Source organism: Phaethon aethereus (assembly GCF_964289735.1).
Source record: "Phaethon aethereus genome assembly, chromosome: 3".
Classification (NCBI taxonomy): Eukaryota; Metazoa; Chordata; class Aves; order Phaethontiformes; family Phaethontidae; genus Phaethon; species Phaethon aethereus.
Window position 1 is genome coordinate 109589307 of NC_138576.1, and position 22604 is coordinate 109611910.

Below are 22604 nucleotides of genomic sequence, written 5' to 3' on the forward strand. Positions count from 1 at the left end.
CAAATCCTCTGTGTCCAGCTCCACTGACCAGAAAGACCCTGCTGCTCCTCCAATTCAGGCAACTAAGTCAGACATCTGAAGTTAGATGGTACAAGTAACACCAAAAAATGAATTGCGTGGAATTCCTGTATTTATCATATTAAGAAAATAATATACTTTACATCACAGTGCTTAATTAAATGCAATAAAAATGTAAACTCAGGATTATAGATAAAATTTAACTTGAAAAATTAGGGCTCCAAGACTTTTCAAAATTCACAATTTTTTAAAAATTGAAGTCACAGACAGTCAGTTCACATAACTCAAATATTTAAGAATACTTGTAAATACCTGTTGTTGCACTCTACTGTTTGGTCACTTTTTTTTTTTAAAAAAAAAGCCTAAATAACAAATAGACCAAGTGCAAAGGTAAGAGGTATATTTTTATTTGCAAAGAAACTAACTTTAGAAGTAATTTGCAAATCAGGCATCTGGAGTGCTCTAGTAGATGTAAGGAAATATGCGGTATGGTACACGCTGACAATACCTTTCCCATGCCAAGCCATATTTTTGCTTACAATGGTGTTCATCACGAGCTTCTCGATGAACAAGCAAGCAGATGAAATATATCACATAGAAATATGGTAAAATGTGATTAAAACCTGTAGAATAGAGTGAGAAAGTCACTTTAGATACAGGAAAAAAAAAAATCCAGAAATGTTAACTATTAACAACATGTACTAAGCTGGTTGACATATACTTGCTATGGACTGAAACATTTTATACTCATATTGTAAAGCATAAAATACTTAACAGGATAGTGCAAAAATTGTGTGACAAGTTTGCATGTAGATGGGAAAAGAAAAACCCAAAAAAATAATCCTTAAAATTCAGAGTCTCAAAATCCACCAACTTTATCCTCAATGCATGCAAAGCCGGCACACATTTTCAGTTCTTTAGCTACCAAAATCAGAGAAATAGTTAAACCTCTGCAACACTGAGCTGCCCCACACAAGCCCCACAGGGTTTTCTCTATTTTGGCTGTAGGCTGTAACTCTAGCTTTGCTCAGAGCACCCTCCCATTCCCACGCAGTTACAGCAACACTTCCACTTCCGCCATTAATGATGCTGACAGGGGATTTGAGTCCCCCGTCTTCATGGGGACTTCACCAGGCATTTCAAACGCAGTCAGATGCCAAAACACACAAGCATTTTTGATAAAATCCACTTTAGTTTCAGGAACTTACCGCAGGGTAGGGACCATGCTAGAGCCATGATGATGTCACCGAGATAATTAGGGTGACGAACAAAACCCCACCAACCTGTCACAAGAAGTCCTTTTCCAGTTGCAGTGGGTATGAATTTCAAGTCTGTAAGTAGAGTATTGTAGTCAATACAACAATTGAACTGTGTATTTAACAAAGAGACACTGTATAGCAATTGAACAAATAACAAGAACGCACAAACAAATAAGAATGCACTTACAGGCCAATTTGGGATCTGCTGGATTCCTTCGGAAACTATTTTTCTGAGAATTTGCACTACGGAATATGTAATATCCAATACCTGGAAAAAAATATTACTTATTTTGCATTTTCAGTATTTTCCAGTTTTCTTTCCTTCAACAAAAGCACTCTGATGCTCTCTGTCACTCTTATTACATCAAAGTCTTTTCCTCAGAGACAGTAACTGATATTCTCCAGTTCTCAGAGCTCTAACAAGACAGAAACGCTATGGGAAACCTGTGTTCCATATGCTCTTACACATTACTAACTTTCAGGATTTTGGAGAAGCCTTATTTTCACATTTACATCTGAAACAGTTTATTAATGTAACATTGCATTTGAAATTAATGTAAGGTGATATACTGCAGTTTGTAAGATTATAGTTCTGTTAGCAGCCTAGTATTTTGCTACAGTGCCTACTCCATACGATGACCAACTATTTACAAGTTCACAATATTAAAAGAAACAAACGATGAAGCATTATCTGGTCTTGAAATTCTTCCCCCCATCATTTTTACAAGTCAGCTTAAATTTGATTTTTCTGAGACTGCACTGAAAAAACATAATCACAACGTATTTCAAATACAGATAAAAAAAACCCAGACAAAAAGTATTAACTGAGAATGTAAAAAGATGTTGTATTTCTCGCAATTGCACATACTAAGTTGCAGGCCTTCATATTCTTTCCAAGTGTTTCAATTCCCTTTGTCGTATCTACAAAAACCTTTTTCTTTTAGATTTACTACTTGAGTAAGAGGGATAAATTAGAAGGCCATATTGGTGCAAATTTAAGGTCACCTAAGGATGCAAGATCCTCTCTCAAAGTACTCAGCTAGAAGGATGGACATGTTTTCCGTTGACATGAGGTTGTAGCTATGGGCATCAGGGAAGGAGATGCAAATTGTTAAGTGACAAAATCTCATTTTCCCTAGGTTCCGTAAAGTATAGCCCACAAGTTACTGACTTTTTTAATAAGAGTCAGTCACAGTCACTCAGACTGACTTTAAAAAGGCATTTGCTATACTTAATTCAAAATGGTTTAAGTCACTTCTGCAACTCCAAACAGCCTCCATCTAAAGATGCCTCCCAACAGGACAACAAGGTGTCTCATTTACCCTTCATTTAATAAACTGAGAATGTATTCTGTTCTTTGTCTTAAAACAGTAGCCAGGCACATACATGCTCCCACCAGCTGTAGTAATACCAAAAATATGATTACTGCATCTTAGCTAAAGCTTCACCTCACAACTCAAAGAAACAAAATCAATACTACATTGTTACTACCAGTTACAGTAACATTTACTATAACTTACAGTTCAGAATAGTAATTGCAGCAGCAACAGGCCAAGAAATTGCAGTAGGATGACCAACTAAATAGAAGGCCTGCAGACTGTAGACAAACGGAACCCACACCAAGTCTCCGAATGCTAGCATGAATCCAAATCCATCATGGGTAATATCCATTGTAGTCAAAATGGCTTCCTAGAAACAAGGAGGAAAGAATTTAGAATCTACAAAGCCACATTCATCTAACATTGTAATTAAAAATGTAACAGTTTAATACGACTGCCATTTACCTCATTCCAAAGAGCGTCCACCACATAAAGAAGTTGAAAGCTGTTCACAAGTATCATCGACAGAGATGGCATACTTTGATTGTGTATCTTCATCTCAGCCAAAAGCATTGCCAAGTTTATAACAACCTAGTTTAGAAAAGATTTTATTACAAATTTTCCTTGTAAAAGAAAGCAGTCTTTTCTATTAACACTACAAGACATTTTAATACAGATGTTTTTGACCAAGTTTAAAAAAAGAATAATGTGTTCCACAGGAAACAGTTTGCAACTAACTATATTTCTGAAACTGTAGAGCTTCAACATGGGAATACTTTAAGAAGGGTTTTCATTTCCCACAAAGCAAAGAAGCTAGAAAGTAGAAATTTTCCTAAAGTGAATAAAAATGGTCATTAAAAATCTGCCAACATGAAACTGTTTGTAAGTACTTTTTTGCTGTTTATAAATAGACACTGTACCCTTAATACCAATTTTTAAATATATAAATAAAATAATACATTTGTCTAATATTTAAGCAAATAAAATAACTAAGATTACTGACTCACCCAGCCAATTAATCCTGGACGCAACTCACAGAAGTATTTGAGGTCAAAACTGCCAATACGAGGGTTTAATTCATGTCCAGTAAAAAAATCATAAACAAAAGACCCTGCAGATAAGACACAGTCTTTGTTAGCAACGTTCTTCCTTTTATCTGCCACTACACTCCTCCCTATAAAGCAGTTTCAACTTTCTACTAAAGTTCTCTCATTATAAACAACAAAAAAAAGCCTTTCGTTTGAGAAGAAAAATGTGAGAGTATATGCAAAATACAAAGCAAAACCCACATGGTTTATATTTTAAGAGGCCCAAATGTTTTATTTATTAGGAGAACTAAACACTTTAGAAGTTACTCGTATTGGGTTTGCATGGCAAGGTTTTGGTAGTGGCATGGGCTGCAGGGGTGGCTTCTGTGAGAAGCTGCTAGAAGCCTCCCCTGTATCCAACAACGCCAGTGCCAGCCGGCTCCAAGACAGACCCACCACTGGCCAAGGCCAAGGCTGAGCCCATCAGCAACAGTGGTAGCGCCTCTGGGATAACAGAGTTAAGAAGGGGGAAAAAAACACACACAGCATTTGCAGCTGGAGAGAGGAGTGAGAATGAGAGAAACAGCTCTGCTGACACCCAGGCCAGGGCAGCAGAAGGTGCTCCAGGTGCCAGAGCAGAGATTCCCCTACAGCACCTGGTGAAGCCCATGGTGGGGCAGGCTGTGCCCCTGCAGCCCATGAGCTCCATGGTGGAGCAGAACTCCACCTGCAGCCCATGGAGGACCCCACGCCAGAACAGGTGAATGTCCAAAGGAGGCTGTGACCCCGTGGGAAGCCCACACTGGTGCAGGCTCCTGGCAGGACCCGTGGACCCATGGAGAGAGGAGCCCACGCTGGAGCAGATTTGCTGGCAGGACCTGTGAGCCCGTGAGGGACCCATGCTGGAGCAGTCTGTTCCTGAAGGATAGCACCCCGTGGGAGGGCCCCAGGCTGGAACAGTTCATGAAGAACTGCAGCCTGTGGGAAGGACTCACGTTGGAGAAGTTTGTGGACAACCTGTCTCCCGTGGGAGGGACCCCACACTGGCGCAGGCGAAGAGTGTGAGGAGTCCTCCTCCTGAGGAGGAAGGAGCTGCAGAGATAATATGTGATGAACTGACTGCAACCCCCATTCCCTGTCCCCCTGCACCACTCAGAGGGGAGAAGGTAGAGAAAATTGGGAGTGAAGTTGAGGCCGAGAAGACGGGAGGGGTGTGGGGAAGGTGTTTTAAGATTTGGTTTTAGTTCTCATTATCCTACCTTGATGTGATTGGTAATAAATTAATTTCTCCCCAAATCGAGCCTGTTCTGCCAGTGATGGTGATTGCTGACTGATCTCTCCTCATCCTTAACTCGACCCACAAGCTTCCCATTATATTTTCTCTCCCTTCTCCAGCTGAGGAGGGGAGTGATAGAGTGGCTTTGGTGGGCACCTAGCATCCAGCCAGGGTCAACCCACCACATTATTGCAGGCTTATTTCTCCTTGACACTTGTTCCTTCTTTATTTTCAGCCTTATCCTAGTTTCCATCAACATGATCTTATGTTATTAATTAATTCTGCTTTTCTTCCTACTTCATTACTCTTCTCTAGGAGCAAGAATTTCTTTAGCTATGACGATTACCTGTCCATCAAAAGATATGGACAAGAAGCAAAATACGATACCTTGACTTCAAGATACCCTGCACCAAGTTAGCAAATAACAAGCACTTCGCAGAATAGGTACAGAACACTACTATGCCAGAGACTAGAACTGCACTTTTCAAATAATAAATGATCATAAATTGATTTTTATTTCCCTTCACACACATATATATGCTGCACTGACAAAGGAACTGAGGCTATTTGAATACTTCATTTTAATACCCTAAATGCCCTGTCCATAAACTCCCTTTCTTAGTCACCCTATGATAATTTTTAAAAGCAGTAAGTTCAATATTTAATGCTAATCGACTTCTCAATCTCTCCTTTGTTCTACAAAAACAAAGGCAGATAATCGATGCTTTCTAGGTAGGCAGCCTCATGATTGAATCAAAATTTCTTTTGAAAACTCAGTTTAGCTAACTAGATTTAAAAAGTGCGCCGCAAAACAGAAGTTTAGAAATGCACTCTAATTTCAGTTTCTGTACCTGACTTTCCACTGCCAAAATGTCTAGATTTTTCAGTTTTTCTTTCCACCCCCAGATGTTTTGGAAAAGGCTCAGCAGCAGGGGCACTATGAAGCGAACTAGACAAACCTCTTAGACAAATGCTGAAAATGGAAAGAAAGGAACTTGCCTCTCATAGGTAGGGGACTAGACCAGCCAAGCTATTTTTGCATAAGCTGTTCAAGATAATCCAATTAAAATTTTAAGCATTTTACAGTATCCGAGTGTGAACAAAAAATTGCCATTTAACCTGCAACATGAATTTTATATTGGTAGAACGTAAAAGGCACAGCATTATAATAATCAGCCCTAAATCTAGCCTTTAATTAATAAAAATGAAACTGTAGCAAACAATTGGAAAGAAATTATCCAAAATATTTATAACTCACCAGAATTTCCACCTGGTGCTAGTTCTTCCTCAGGTGTTTTCAGGGACCGAATGTACAGATAAATGCTCAACACCATAGAAAAAGCTGCAGCTGCCACTGCAAACTGCATGAAGTGATCATACAGATAATGAAGTTCAAATTGAAAGTACAGTAAAGTTCCAATAGCTGCAGCAGTCAAAACAAAAGCATAAAACCCTGAAGAATGTAGAAGAAAAAGATATTAGCCAAAATAAAAAAAACATTCTAGTAAAACATACCCAGTCCAGCCTCGCTGCGCTTTTACTTCTTCCAAGATTTGTCAATATTCCAACAATGTCTTACACATCCCATGAGATTCAAACTTCTAGGGCACAGCAATATATCCAAGATATTCTATCTACGCCCTGAAATTTCCTGTGCTCCTCGTCAAAAGGACAAGAGGCAGGAACACCCTGGGCACTTCTAAATTTTTTACAACATGGGATCCAGTTTTAGATTCTAGTGGAAAAATGGACACTGACTGGATAATGACAGCAGGTCACAAAATCTTATCTGTTGGACTGCTCAGAGAACCACATTTTCTTCTTCCAGTATTTATCTTCATACAAACTTTGGTACAGACACCAGTAATTAAAGTATTGAAACAACCATCAAGTCAAAACTTGAACACAAAACTTTTGTACTCTGAGAGTATAAAATCACATACAATTGAATGATACACAAATATAAGCAGGCAGCTCTATACAGCTCTCACTTAAGTACCTTCTATGAACCTTTTCACAGGGTCACAAAGGTTGAGGTTAGAAGGGATCTCCGGACCTCATCTAGTCCAACCCCCTGCTCCAGGCAGGGCCATCTCGAGCTGGCTGCCCAGGACCATGGACACACAGCTTTTGAGTATCTCCAAGGATGGAGACTCCACAACTTCTCTGGGCAACCTGTGCCAGTGCTCAGTTGCCCTCACAGCAACAACGACAACAAAAAAAAAGTGTTTCCTGACATTCAGACGGAACCTCCTGTATTTCAGGTTGTGCCTATTGCCTCTTGTCCTGTCACTGGTCGTCTTCCTTTCCTCAAAAAGGCTTTCGAAGTTGTTTTGAGAATTAGCCTTTGAAGCGCCAAGAAGATGGCTTCTCTTCCCCACCCCCTCCTTCTTTTTAAACCATCCAAATCATATAGCTTACTTCTTCCCTTTATCAGAGTGCAGAAAAAAATTGCAGGACCATGCCTCTAGTAAAGACAGAAGTCCAAAAGCAAAAAAAGTTATACGGCAGCCTCAGTATGACTCACTTCCGCATGATGTAATTCACTCTGCTTCTATGATTTACAGCCCTATTCTGACTTTAAAATGGTGCATCCTACCAGACTATGACAAAACCTCACCCAACTTTTTAATGTAACATTGTGATTCCACTACCACCAGACAGTGTCCTTGAACTGATTAATCAATCAAACAGGTAGTCTGGAATACCTGCAAGGCATCAAAGTACACTCTTCTATTTAAGCCTGAAAAAGCTGAACTGCTGAAACATGTTAAACCATACTCTAAACCTAGATGAAAAATTTGCCTTATTCATAGGAAGTGAAACTAGAGATCAATAAGGACTCAGAACTGTTCTTTACCAGGCAAGAATAAGAACACCTTAAATCAGTTACAACACACTTCTTAGTCTGTAAATCAGAGACATCCAAGATGACCTAGTCACATGGGATAAGATCTCTTCCAATCGCTTCTGAACATCTCCTCGGGAGCAATGGTGCTTGTTACATGAGCATTACTAACACTTCCGATAAGCAACTGCCCATCTAGCACTTATGCCAGGAATATCACAGGAGTCGCCAGGCACAAATGGATGCAGACCAGGTGCCCTGTATAGTGTAATGTCTTGCTCTTGGGGCAGTTAGTTCCTGACCATCACTAACCTGCTTCTTCCAAGAAAAGGCTCATCCTATTTTATGAAAGCTTTGCAACTGATACCTGGTTTGACCACAGAGTGTACCTTTCATCATTTGTATCTTTATCTTTTACCACTGCAAATCAGACTGTGGTATCAAATTTCAGAATCAGCAACTGCAACATGCTTACCATTTATCCGGTACTGCAGTTTCTTTCCATTTGAAAGAGGCAGACCTTCTACAACCTAGGAAGAGTAAAATACTAGTGTTTCAACAAAGTACTTTCTGAGGGCACTGGCAGGGGAGGGAAATCAAGCACGGCTCTGCCACAAAGACATTCAGTCAAGGTAACCAGCTGGACACATTCAAATCTGAAGATTGTGCATTGTTCTCAAAAGCATACTTTGGACATCAAACCGGTAATGGTTTCAAATAAAAATGTTTAAAAAAACCCTCTTCCTAACCAGCCTCAAGAAAACAGAACAGCTCCAATCATTGTAAACATGTATACCAATAGAATAACATGATTGAATGATCTCTTTAATAGTGTTCTTTCAGATCTGCCAGTATCACAGAGTCACAAGTCACAAAAAGAGGGAAACAGAGCATTTGCCTGATATACATATGGCTAGAATGGTTTATAGCTTCTTGTAAGTGAAGATTATATTCCAAACACTGGATATCAATAAGAAACTGGGTATCAAACAGTTGGTCGATTTAAAAAGTCAGATACCTGAAATTCTTCTAGAATTCTATCAAGAAAACTTTATCCATGCTTCAGTTTGAACTCCTATATAATGCCTTCTGCCTTTTCTACTCTAAGACTGTGAAATGCACAACCGTTAAAATAGCACAGTTAGTTAAGGATTTAAGCTTACAGAAATCTGCAGTATTCCAGATTAAGATGGAAAATGGATTAATTTGCTTTCAAATCCACTGCATTAAGAACATACTCTACCTTCCAGCCTAATGCACAAATTAATTACCCATAGAAACCCAACTCCTACTGACCAGCTTACCTTTCCAATTGGCAGTAAGTAAAACAGAGCTTGAAGGAAAAACCACAGAAGAAAAACACCAAACACCCTAGCCTCCCAAAGACTTTCAAGTGCTGGGAGAGGAGGAGGGAAGTTCATAAGACTGGGATCATCTTGTTTGCACATCAACAGCAAGTAGAATACAGTAGCAGGCAGGAAAAATACCAGTGTGAAGGTCCCTGTAAACAGACTTCATGTCATATTAAAAGATAGACATAGAAAATAAAAAAAAAGTTTCAATCACACTAATAAAGCTTGATATTAACTTCAGTAACAAAGAAGAGGTTGTCATTATCTATTCCTGAAGCAAGATAGTGGCAATCCTCCAGTCACATAATGGGATATAAAGACATTCTTCTCATTCCCATATGGGGTCATATAACCAAACCAAAGGATTGCACCCACTGCATCCTTTTAAAACTGTTCAAAAGACTGTATAAAGAATACTTCATTGCCGAGCTCGAAGCACCTAGGTTTTGAAAAATGTAAAAACTTTACTTCTTAAATTTAATCTGGAAATATTTAAATCTCACCGTGCAAGGGAAGGCCTAAGAGCTTCACTATATTTCACAAGCGTGGTTCTCTGACCACCACCAATACCAGTACAGGCTACATGAAGCCCCATCACATGACTGGATTCTGCAACCAGGGTCCAAAAATTGGAAAAACAGTTCTTGACATGAAGTATGGTCAATAAGTAAAAAACATAAAGTACTAATTTTCAATTATTATGACAATTTGCACACATACCAATTCTTCCACCAAACTCCAGCTCCTTTGTTTTTGAGGCTTTCTCAACTGTTTTTATTGTCTCAAAAATCTTTTTCTCCGAATATATCTCTTCTTTTTTCTTTTCTTCTTTTCTTGGACGCAAGCTGTACTGTTCAAGCACACGCTCTATTTCCAGGTCTGGTTTCAACTTTTGCTGTTAATGAATAAAAGGAATTTAATAAAAAAATCTAAGTGATTTTACCTTATTTTACTCCAGTATTTTATATTTAGGAGGACACTTCACTATAAAACACCAATATACAATGTGTTCTACTTCCATAGAGTACTTAAGTTTATGCATTTATATGAAGAGCATGCTAAAACCAGTTTCATTCATTCATCACTTAGGCCATGATTACGTATCAGCAGCGGTGCCAGTACAGGTCATACATTCCCACCCTCCTCCCCTCCCTTCTGCCATAACTCTGTGCATTAGCTAACAATCAGGACTAAAAAACTGATTTGGATATTAAAAAAACAAAACAAAACAAAATCCCTTTCTATGGCCAAACATTCACTCTGTAAAAGCACAGGAATGAACACAAGTAACCAGCAAGGGTTTTATGGAAAAAACAAGTACGAAAAAATCAGTGTTACACAGCTCTAGTACTCTTCCCTTTTGACAACTTCATCTCCCTCTCCCCAGAACTTAGCTGAACAGTAAACTTACTGGAACTCTACGTTTTATATTGCATTCTATTTCTCCTTGATTATTGTATTGCCCTTTTCTAGGGATTTTTGGGAAAGGTAAGTTAGAATGCGACATAAAACTACGAGTAAATACAATGTTCACACCTCCAAGATTATGCAGGATGTGTCATTTCTTTCTGTACTGTCAGGTTCACCATTGTATGTTCTGGTGTTATTCTCACTCAGTTTCTGGTTAAAAGAAAAAAAGACACATAGGTTTAGCTTTCTGAAAATAACAGCTGCATTAAGTGTAAGTATATAATGAGTAATTAAGAATACTATCTAGCGGGTTTTTTTTAACTGCAACTGCTCCAGTCTTCTCCACAGGAAACCAAGTGGGTTCAATATCCAAAGGATGGACAGTTTCAGCTCACAAACAAGGGACAAATACTAATTTTTTTTTTTTTAATTTTCTTAAATGAGTTATCTTTTTTCCTTAACAGTGAAATTAAGAGAGAATACAGCTTCCAAGTTATTTTTAACTCCTCACAGCAATTTCAGTGGCAAATAATGCTTTTAGTAGTAGCAATTCACTAAACTAAACCCATCTATTTAGTGTAGATTGGTCTGGTTCAGTTCAGTCGAAATCTAACTAAAATCTATCTATTTTAATAGATCAGTAGAAGGCATTTCCAATTCAAGGGACTGTGTCTCAGACAAGTATCACTTGAAGCTATCTCAAGAGCACAAGAGGCAGAAGAAATGCTGTCTCCCAAAAGAGAAACATCACCTGTACCATTCTTCATTTACGCAACACCAGAACCATTTTTGTAACTCAATATAACCTTCAGAAAAAGGCCAAGAATGGTAAGTTTCAGCTGAAAACCAGGTATTTGATAAACTTACAAATCCTTACAGGATAGTTTTTATAATGAAAACGGTTCTATAATTACAGATATATATACACACACATATATTCCACAGGAATTCTGCAGAAATTCTCCCACAGAAGCTTCACATATTTTCCACTACTATTTTAATGAACTGTATATGAAAACAGAGCTAATTTTATTTCAAATTCTAATACTTACCTGCTACATATTGATAAATACATCTTAAAAGTAGGCCAACTTCCTTTGCCCTATTTCACAAGTGGGAACATATGGCTAACAATAACTTCAATATTAAAGATGCTCTGGGTGTTTGAATTCTGAGAACTTCACAGTCCCACCAGATTCAAATGGAAGTTAACAACATACTTTTACTTTTCAAGAACTTCCTCACAACTCTGCAAGGTAGGAAGCCTATTTTCAAAGAAAAAAAGCAGTTCTGAGATACACTTTTGCAGCTAATTACATTGTTCAGGGAACGTGAACCACAGCTGGCTTTTACAATAATAAACCCAGTATGTATAAAACAAATCTTTCACAAATCGCAAAAATTTGGTTTAAAAAAATAAAAAAACCAAAAATATTAAAAAAAAATCCAAACCCATACACAAAGAACAACCAAATAAAAAAACTAATACCAGTAGAGCTAAGCTGGTTTCCTGAATGGTTTTCTTTTTGTCATCTTTACGTTCTCTGCTTTGGGAAGAAGAACGACGCCTGCCTTTTGCTGGCCGACCAGGAGATCTAGATCGAGATCTGCTAGTACTTCTTCTGGAGGGCGAACTTGAAGAGGACTGGCTCTTCCTGTGCTTGAATGATGATTGTGACTAAAAGAAGAAAGCAAAATGTTATTTTAGACAGTCCAAAGAGTAATTGTAGAAACTTGCTCTTTTTGTGATGAGTGGCATGCAGTTCTATAGAGCTGTCTCTTATTTCCTTTACTGACGCTGTACAAAGGCCGTTAAAAAAGAGCAACTACAGCATACTCATTTTGCTGGTAATACCCAAATAATCCTGTCCCAATTCCTGTCAAAGCTACAGAAATCAGGATATGGACGCAAGCGATCAGTGTGAGCACCAAGCTCTTAAGCATACTACCCTCTTCAGTCTTTGCATAAGTAAATGAAATTGTAGCCATCTCTTAAGCCTCAAGAGATGGCTATCATTTCAATTACTTAGCTTGAATACATTTGGCTTTACATATACTTTAATACAAGACGCAATGATTTGTTTAATGTAACACAGCTCAAATCAACACTAAAAAACCCCAAGTCAGCTAAATCATTGAACTAGATGTGATAACCGATTTCATAAACAGTTTTCCCCAAAAGTATTCGGTTTTGCTTCTTTGTGAAGTCTACAATGCTAATTTTCCCACGTAAAATTTCCACAACACAACTTTTATAAGGCACAAATGCTTTATGACCAAGAAAAGTATTTTCTCAGCTTGAGTTTGCTAACCTGCAAGCACAAAGTAAACAAGTTAGAAAGTCTTGAAGCACTGAAAACAGTTGTCTACCTCAAGCCAGAAACATTTTGTCTCAGTAGAAAAGGCCAGTTACAGGGCATGTACACTGCCACCAAAACGTGAAACTACAGTTCAAAGACACACAAGTTAGCTTTGAATTTACGCAGGTTTCAGAACAGGCCTTAAAAATCAACCACAGAAAACATTCAAATAGCTTTTTATCTCATGCATTATCACATTTTAAACTGAAATGAAACTTGTATGCAGAGTTTTAAAGGCCTTTATTAGTAACAAAAAAATGAAATAATACAGATATTTAAAGAGGAAGGGATGTGCTCATATATATATCGTATACACAGATGTTTTAAGTATGTGCTTAAAGTGTTTATATTTACAGTGATCCTTATTTACATGCTTGCATTTGTTTTCAAATTTTCTTATTTAGAAGTGGAAAAAAGTCGAATTGGTATCAACCCTCTGATTACTAGCTTTATAAGCTACCCATGAACAATCATGCTGTAGAGTTCCAGAATGATCAGACTTTGTTTTTCCCCAAACGTATCACTGCTTTTTCAACATAAAGAAACCAATCATGCTTCTTTAAAGATAGGGTCAGCATTCAAGTAGAACTTCTACTTGAGATGTCACATATTTATTTAGCTTTTAGTTAACGAAAACTTGCAAAGTGACTATCCAATTTTAAGTTCTATTTTTACCTACATCATAAAATCAATAGTCCATTAGAAATACTGATAATTATGTAAACATGTACTCACCCTTATATCACTTTCTTTCAACGCAAGTTCAGTCCCATCTTTGTACTTAACAGTATAGAGATGAGAAACATCATCATAACTAGCCACTTGTACTTCATAATACAGGACACTTCCTGGCCAGCGGCCCATCACCACCTCACCATCAGCAAACCTGCGGTTTGGCATTTTCCAAGAGGAATCCCTAGAAAAGAAATAAATCAATACATACGACAGCTAAACATTAGGCTTAATTTTTCCCTACTCTCTTTCCATATCATTTAGGCTGGAACAGGGAAACTTTAAAGTAAACAACCCTTCACCTTAAGTAGGCAAAAAGCTGCCCAAGAGAAAAAAAAAAAAAGCAATTATCTATTTTCCAAATTAATATTAGATAGAAGAAATAGCCTTAAAATAGAGCAAAGATTGAAGTTCAATGTTTTGGAAAAACATTCAAATGTATTAATAGTACATCTAGACCAGTATTCAAGTACAATATACAATCTCCATCATCAGAGACCATCAAAACCAGGCAAAGCATATATTTGACCAAAATTACGTAACGCAGTTGATCTTATCTAAAGGGAAAAAAGTAAATTAGATGGTATCTAAATGTCCTCTAACCCTCTTTTCCTGTGGTTCTACAAAAATTACAGAAGTTATGATTTCTAAGCGTTAAAACAAAACATCCCCAGTCTATTAAATACACATAGCCACATTACATACTTTTTTCAATTTATTATGCCACTCTAAAGTTTGGAAACACCAGAATTTAGGCTTCTGAGTTGAATTTTTTCTTTTCCACCTATTTAGCACAAGGCATGCAATGCCTTTTGCAGGGGCCTGTAGGAAAACAAAGTACAGCATCAAAGCAATCACGTAATTTCATGAAAAACTAAATTTTATTCCACTGTCTGCACCATTAGGTTTTTATCTGATATTAGCAAAACATGGTTTAAGTGACTACCATGCTTGGTCCACCATACCAGGGTGCTGGGAAAACCACAACTGCGACTTAAAGTAAGTTTTATTTTTTAAATGTAACGACCTGTATAACTCTTTGAAAAGCACCTTGTATAATGTCATTGCCTTCTGAAAATAGGTATCCATAGCAGAAGATACTTTTAACCTGTGTTAAAAGTTCTGTGACTCAGATCTCAACATACAAAGTGACAGTATCTTGAAAGTCTCAGATAAAATACATACTAACTTATGTACTATCATCATTTGTGTGATGAACACAGGGACTTGGCCGGGGCAGGGGGCCAGAGATGGAACAAACCAACCAGCAAACGGTTTTGCTTCAAAGCATTTTCACTTGTTTGCTACAAATAAGATGCGAAGCCACACAAAATGACGTGAAAACAAATATTTAACTAGATACTTATTCATTACACATTAACTAACATGCAGTGAAAAGTTAAGATTCTTTAGCAAAAATTACTCTTAATAAGCAATCACAGACCTTCATAACACATCAGGGGATGGGGCTATGTGAGGCTGTTTAATCAACTTTCACTCTGGCATTTCCTGAAGCTGCTGCTGTTTGATTTTACACCTGTGTAGCGCTCAAAGTCAAAGAAGAAACCAAAAACTCAGCAAAATTCCCTCATGTGGATTTTACTGCTAATATTCCTAATTGCTTCAGAACAGAAACATCTGGCCAACTCCTTTGCTGTATAATATTTGAAGGAGCGAAAAGAGTGGTTTTATCATTTGGTTTCACTGATACTTACCAGTTAGAAAAATTAGCAGAGTTCTAGTCTATGCTTGTAGGCACACGCTCTTTCAGCTCATCTGTCTGCTACCCAGTGTTTCTTGTCCCAGTCTCTTCTTACTTTCTTATTCTTCCTGAATTCCCACTCCTGTCTCTATTTTATGCCAGTCAATTTAACCCCCTCAAATTCACAGCCTTGTTTCTTATGACTCCATGAAATATAATTTCCATATTTTCATTTCAAATTGTTCTCCATTCTCCCCTTCCCCCCTTTAATTCCTTGGGGTGTTTCTGCCTTTTCTCCCCTTGTTCACCAAACTAGTTCCACTTCCTCTTTGCCACCTCTGGGCTCAAGATCTGATCTCAATCCCCATCTGTCTCCTTGTCCAGTTTTCTCACCCAAAAGACAGTTTTTTTAGAAGATCCACATCCACTACTGCTCTTTCCCCAGATTCTTGCACAGTTCCAGCTTCTTCCTCCTCTTCCATAAATAGTCTAAACACCAGTCCTCCACCAAATCCAGTCATAGCTTTCACCAGATGTCATAACCTGATCTATGACTTCATTTTCTCTTTGCTGTTGTACTTCCTACACTCCAGCCAACTGCTTCTTCTCTTGACCTGGAACACCTCAGGCATCATCTGTAAACTCAGAGCCTGACCAGGACAAAGCTGCCAGTTCCTAGGACAAAGTTGTGAAAAACAGAATCTTTGGAGTTTAAGTCCTTTTTGAAAAAGGGAAACAATTTTTCACAAAGTTGTTACTAAGGACATGTAAACTGATTTTTAGGATTTTTAACAATCATTTCAAAATTTAGACATAATTTCATAGGGATAATAAAATGCAATTCTCTGACAAACTTCAAAACCCAGCATTTTTGTACACAAACATGAAGACAGATCAAATAAAGGTAATCTGATGATTCAGTTCTTTCTAAAGGCAGAAACACCTTCCCCTCCTCCAACCTTGTTCTCAAAAGGAGTGGACATTAGTTTTAAGAAGTTGGAAAATGTGGTTGAAGGACCTGAAGCTAAATCAATGTTATGTAATTCAGCTTGAGGTAGATATCAACGATATGAAATTTCAGAATAAATACATTTAAGCAAGTGGAAATATTATCCTGTGATTCAAAAGTAATGAACAATCTTATTAATGGAAAGATCTACTTATTTTCCATTTTTTTCTTAACTATTAAAGCTTAATAGTGAGATCAAACATTAAACACTAAAAAAGTAAATGTTACTTCTTACCCTATCAAAAATTACCACTTTGTTCTGCACTCTTGTGCCTCCTGTGAGGGAGGTTTGTAATCCGCATTCCATATAGCCCACTTCAAAAAGCTACACCTTTTAAAGGCAGCCTTCATCTGTTCAGATAACAAAAACCATTACTGGCATCAAGAAAAATAAAGATAGGAAGTCTTAAAAAAAAAAATACAGTTTAGAAATTACATTTTAAATTTACTGCTCTTTCAAGCTCTATACACACCCCTGATAATTTTCAGGCTATCAGCTGGCATCAGCCTAATGTTCGCAGTAGTCCTATACAAATTTTTTAATTCACAGGTCTTCAAAATCTATATCTAAGCGACCTCAAAAGAAAATTATTTCATACAATGAACCCTGTACTGTAAAGACACCCAACTGCAAGTATATTCACTTATTCCTAAAATTAATTTTGTGTTTTCTGCACCATAATGATTTTTCCTTTAGGAACCCGGACTCTAAGGGAATGGCTCAAAAGGATTTTGAACCAAGATTAATGCAAAACCTCCTGGAGCTTAAAAGCTAGTCAAGAAAAAAAGTTACTGCTGACTCAACCAAGAACGAAACAATTATAGAGAAATGTGGTAGAGAAACATATTGCCCCATACATCCATTTCTGCTCTTTCTTAATGACCCTCTCACTAGATATGTGGAAAGACATTTCACTCCTATCAAGAAAATGATACGAAAAAGACTGCTAGCTTGTAGTCACTAGAAGATCATACCACATCATTAGAATTGGGTGCATAATTTTATTAAAAAAAAAAAAAAATTCACTAAACAAAGCTTTCCCTCTTGGAAAAGCTATGCAAGGTTTATACATTTCCAGTGACTCTACTTATTAATTCTGACATCTTGCCATTGGTTGATAATGTTGTGTATGTCAGAGCTGTGAGCCAGTTGAATGCAAGAAAAGCAGGAAAATAAAGGAAACACTGCCAGTCAAGGGCAACAAGACACAACTTCCTACACAGAAAGTTACTACTGAAACTATCAAAGAAACCGAGCTGTGCAGTATCTTTTCAGGATTATTCATTCCACATTTCTAGCTCTTTACCTCCATAATGGTACCTACCCCTGTTCAAGCTTGGCTCGACTAAACAGCCACGTTAGCGTCACCGCTAAAAACAAGCGCACATAAGCCTCAAGGTAAAATAAAAATCTATCAATCCTCAGGGAGGGAAAGGAGATTTTTTCCTTTAAAAAGGTTTTTCACCAGAAGCGCTGGAAGTGGAAGGAAAGCGTCAGGAACTTGAACTCGCCACGCAGGGCCGCGAAAGGCGGCGGGGTGAAGGCCGTGGCGACGCGGTGTTGACAGGAAGGGATCCACGTGCCGGGGGGGGGGGGAGGCCCAGCCCCTCGGCCCCGCTCCACGGCTCCGCCCCGACCGCACTCCCGGCCCGGGCCTGGCGCCGGGCCTCCGCCGTGGGGGAAGGGAGGGGCCGCGCCGCGCCAGGCCACCCCTCTGCGCCTCTCCCACGGCGCGCCCCCGACACACCGGCGGGCCGCGGCCTTTCCCCGCGCCGGGCCCGGCGTCGCGGTGCCCACTGCAGAGCGGAGGGGGGAGGCGGCATGCCGAACAAAGCGGGGGAGCCCAGCCCTCCCCAACCCCCAGAACTCAAGCAAATGGTCCGGGCAGCGGAAAAGGGCGCCGCTCGCCCGCCCACCGGGAGAGAGGCCTGACCAGGGCCGCGGCCCGATGCCCGCGCATGGGGGTGGAGAGAAGCGGCGGCGGCGATTGGCCGGAGCGCTTCCCCCCGGGAAGGCCGCGGAGGGAGGTGTGTCCCGGCCCACGCCTGCCCCGGTACCGCCATTCTCTTACCTGGCGCCCGCCCCCACCGGGCCGGGCAGGAGACGCTTCCTCGAAGCGGCAGGAACCGGGCCCAAACTGCAGCGCTCTTCGCTGAAGGCAACAACCGCCCTGAGCGACGGTTACGGCCGCACAACGGTCCGCCCCTTCTCCCCGCCTCTTCCCGCCCGCCAACGAAGCCTATTGGTCACAACGAGCCGTTTGAATCGCGGGTGGCCGCACGCTATTGGCTGTCGTGCGATGGCGCGGTTCTCCCGTCTGGACCCGTCACCCGCCCCGGTGAGGGGACGAGCGGGGCGGCTCGGCCCGCTGACGGCGACGGGGGGGCTGATAAGGGGTGCGAGTGCGGAGGGGAGGGGAGGAGGAGAGCGGGGATGAAAGGCCGCCGTCGCCATCGCGGCGGCGGGCATCGCCTCAGGCCGCCTGCGCCACACAGGCCCCGCCGCCGAGCGGTAAACAAAACCGGGGGTTTTGTATACGGAGCATTCGTGGTCTCGCCGTCTCAGATGCCGCCTCAAGCGTTACACTGACTGAACAACTGCTCATACTCCCGTCAGCTATGCACCTTCAGCACCCAACAAAGGCTGAAATGTGGTAAAAACATCCTCTCTCCAAAACAAATATAAAAAAGGGGGGGGGGGGAAACAGCAGTGGGTGGTTAACGCTCTCCTTTTGAGGCAACTTTTTGCAGAAAGGCCATTCAAGTTACTAGCAGATTTTGAAATCAGGAAGTCTAAGCAATACTTCGGCAGACAGAAGAAAAATAGGTTGTGAAAAAGTTAACAAGTTGCCGTATGCCGTGAGGTTTAAGGTAAAATAAGTCACCTGTTTGAAGTGTTTGGATCTTAGAAACGATTAAGTCCTTTAAGCATGAAATACAGCTGTGTTTATTAGTACAGTCCTTATGGACCTCCTAAACTTGTCTAAATATGGACGTAGGCTGACGAGTACGAGTACATTCTGGCCTAGTAAAGCTTCCTGAATCAAGGAAAACTGAAAGACAAGACCACCATTTTCCAATACAGAAGACTGGCAATACCACACAGACACAGCAAAAATCTCAGGGTTAAAAAAAACAAAACCAAAGAAACGCACCCCAAAACCACAAACAGGCGTAGCAGGGCCTATGGTAACCCTGCGTTTAACTTGCCTGAGATTTACTGTTACTTATTTGCTCACAAATTTGTAAGGATTTTTTTTGTTTGTTTTTTTAATTTCCTAGCTATAATGTTGGAATTCAGAGTATGACAAGCTTTTTACCTAAGAAAATGAATGCAGGAAATGGGCCTTTATATGTGAATTATATAAAAATGTATAATTCACTATTTATTCTGCCTAGTTTGGCCTTGAACTTTTAAATTTTCCCAAGCAATTAATTTTATTTTGTATCTCCCCTTTTTTCATACCAAATAGGTCAGATTGTATTTTCCTATGTGTTCATTATGCTTTTCACTATGTGATGCAATAAGAGGCATCTAAATGAGATTAAAAGTTACTCAGTCAAACCAGGGTCATGTTTAAAAATAGATTTAAATCAATGCAGTCTGAATAAATTTGTTCTTTAGTTGTGTTAAGGCTTTTATCTGAAAGACATTAGATGACCTATTATGCAAAAGGATGCAACTGAAGTTTCATTTCTGGCTTCAGATAGTGAATGTTTTTGGTTCCAGTGAAGATTTTTGCTTTATTACTATGGTACAGTTTACAATTATAAAGTTAAGAACTGTTTTCGGCAGAAGGCTTAATTACAGCAACTAATGCTTAGAATAAGCCTTCTTCATTCTCTTGGCAAAGAGAGGCCTACAATTAATATGTTTAAATATGAAAGTTTTCAGTTGTGATTTCGTTTAGAGAATAAACATGTCTTCAGAGTAATGGTTTGGTTTTGGGATTGTTTACTGAACCTGGATTAGAAAGCTATTGAACTATTAAGAACTGTTTCTTGCAGTTGTGCCAGTGAACCTGTTGATAATTGGTATACATTTGAGAGATTATTTTGGAAATATCTATGGGACCATTGCAGGTCAACTATTAAATGGGACGAGTCTGAAATCCAGTCAGACCACCACCATCAAAATGATATTACCTGTGCATTGCTGCAAGTTAGTTTTTCAGTGTCTGTGTAAAGGACTTGGAAGCAGAGAAATTTGCCAGTCTACACATAAAGCATCTTGATCCTACACCATAAAACAGAAAAGAATTCTCCAGGCTTTCATTTTAATGATAAATATTAAGCACTACAATATCACATCTACCTGAGAACACTACAACAACTGTGTCCCCATAAGATGTTGATCCTTCAAAATTCACCCCTCAGTTCTCCTTTTGATTTCAGTAAGAAGTGTGAGGGCTTTGGTGCTGGAGCTGGTCCCACCAAGGCTGCCTGCCATCTTTCCTTCCTTTCATTCCTGTCCCTGAAATACTCTTCAGCTGGAGGTAAAAAGAGGGGCAGGGGTTTGGGAAGAAACCATTCAAGAAAGCACTGGGCAGTGGGTGTTAACTGTGCCAAGGCTCAGGAGAGTGGTGGAAAACAATAGCGATAACCAAAAATGGGATTATTTTACTCTCCTCCAGCAAGGGCCAAGAAAAATGGCTTCACATGTAAGTTACAAATCCCAAGTCTCCTCAAGACACACAGCGGTAAAAAGCACTTGAGTTTAAGAGAAAAGAGAAAATAGTTGACTCTGTAGAAATTTAATGTGAATAGTATTATCTGTACTTCTGCAAAATCTGAGTGTTATCAAAGTAGAAATTGGGATTGTCTGCAGGACTGAAGGCTAAAGTAGCTCTAATTAACAGTTAGGAAGGCCTCTATAGGCTATACTTACTCACATGGGGTTTTATACTGAAGTAGTTCCAGGAAATTCAGTTGTACTGACTGGCCTTGGTAGAATAGGTTGGTTTACAGAGGACCTCTCTCCAAATGAACCCCTCTAAGATGGGGGCACTGAATTTAGTATCCCAAGATCTTAAGTTATCTTTAATGTAATAAAAGATATTTTAAAAAATTATATAGCTTCAGTTAACATCCCAAAACTTACAGCTCAGAATTGGTGACCCTTCAAGTGCCCTGAATTGTTATTAATCACGCTATTGCTGTCTGTAATATTATTAATTACTGGTACTACTGTGTGTACTGATTTTTAAGTTAATACTTGTGGCCTGTATGCTTTCTGAATGCCATATGAAAATGCAGGTCTCACAGTAGAGCCCTCAGATAAGTAAAGTCTACGGAACTAAATGTGGGTTATATCCAAACCACCACCTTTAATTAATGGCCTGTAAACACTTCCTGAAACATGAAATTCTACTATAAACCCTTTTACCTTTATTTTTCGTTGTTATGTAATAATGTTTGCCTACACAATGTCTATCTTGCATTTTTCCCCTCCCTATTTTTCACTTCCATGGAAATGTTTGTGGTTGGCAAGTAAAATAAATCCCATCTCAGAAGGTTTCTCACTCCAACAGAGTTTAAAGACCAAAAAAATTAACAAAACTTTTCATTGACCAGGCAACTAAATTTCTTACATTCATTTTTACACTGCTTCTGTCCATCTGCTTATCTCTTTTAATGTGATAAGATGCAGATTTGATTTTTAAAAATATAAATATTTTTAAAAGACAATTCTGATACTAGTACCTATCTTTCACAGAATTAAGCCCACCTTAAAGTCACCAAACCACCAAAAATACAAGTATTTCCAATATTTAGGAAATACCTTAACACGCCGCAGCAATAAGAGCTGACCATGAATTCCTCTAAATTTGTTTAGCTCTGAAATACTTACAACATTTCTGGTCAAAGTTGATCTTTTTCAGTCCCACAGCTAGATCTAACAGCCTAGCTGTCCAGGGAACTCCTATGTATCTGCACCATACCTAGCCATCTCTGTGCTTACAACAAGTATTACTGATACTTGTAAGTAATCGTAAGCACAGGGTTATTTTACCATTGTTTTTTATAGGTGCTGTAAAAAGGTTGCAAAAAAGAAGTCCTCCTATAAAGTTGCCAACCCAAGAAGGTGGAAGAAAGCACTCGTAAGACCCATAGTAAGGGGGGGGGGTTTATAGTCTGTTAAAAAACACCATGTATTTTTTTATATATATATATATATGTGTGTGTGTGTGTGTACTATATGTGTATAATATATATATGCATGTATTATAGAGACTATAGTATATACACATACCCACTATATGCTTTCTTTCTCTTTCTCCCTCTCTCTAG

At 39.2% G+C, this 22604-nt stretch overlaps 1 protein-coding gene across 1 annotated transcript; it reads right to left on the reverse strand.

Moving 5' to 3' along the window:
• Nucleotides 1-409: 409 nt before the first annotated feature.
• LBR (lamin B receptor) lies at nucleotides 410-14262 on the reverse strand. Its single transcript, XM_081997584.1, has 13 exons — nucleotides 13606-14262; nucleotides 12000-12188; nucleotides 10637-10720; nucleotides 9821-9995; nucleotides 9053-9249; nucleotides 8224-8278; nucleotides 6159-6353; nucleotides 3604-3707; nucleotides 3062-3187; nucleotides 2798-2966; nucleotides 1465-1545; nucleotides 1227-1349; nucleotides 410-641 (listed from the first exon to the last, which is right to left on the reverse strand). Exons 1-13 carry the CDS (start codon nucleotides 13768-13770, stop codon nucleotides 481-483), a joined length of 1824 nt encoding a protein of 607 aa, XP_081853710.1. The 5' UTR covers nucleotides 13771-14262; the 3' UTR covers nucleotides 410-480.
• Between the last annotated feature and the right edge of the window lie 8342 nt (nucleotides 14263-22604).

Excerpts from the sequence above, each read along its gene's own strand:
- LBR (XM_081997584.1), bottom strand. The coding sequence starts at position 13,770 with ATGCCAAACCGCAGGTTTGCTGATGGTGAGGTGGTGATGGGCCGCTGG. Across the intron at positions 10,721-11,999 it reads AAACCAGCTTAGCTCTACTG|AAACTGAGTGAGAATAACAC; the intron begins GTATTAGTTTTT and ends TCTTTTAACCAG. Across the intron at positions 3,188-3,603 it reads GTCCAGGATTAATTGGCTGG|GTTGTTATAAACTTGGCAAT; the intron begins GTGAGTCAGTAA and ends TTTCTAAACTAG.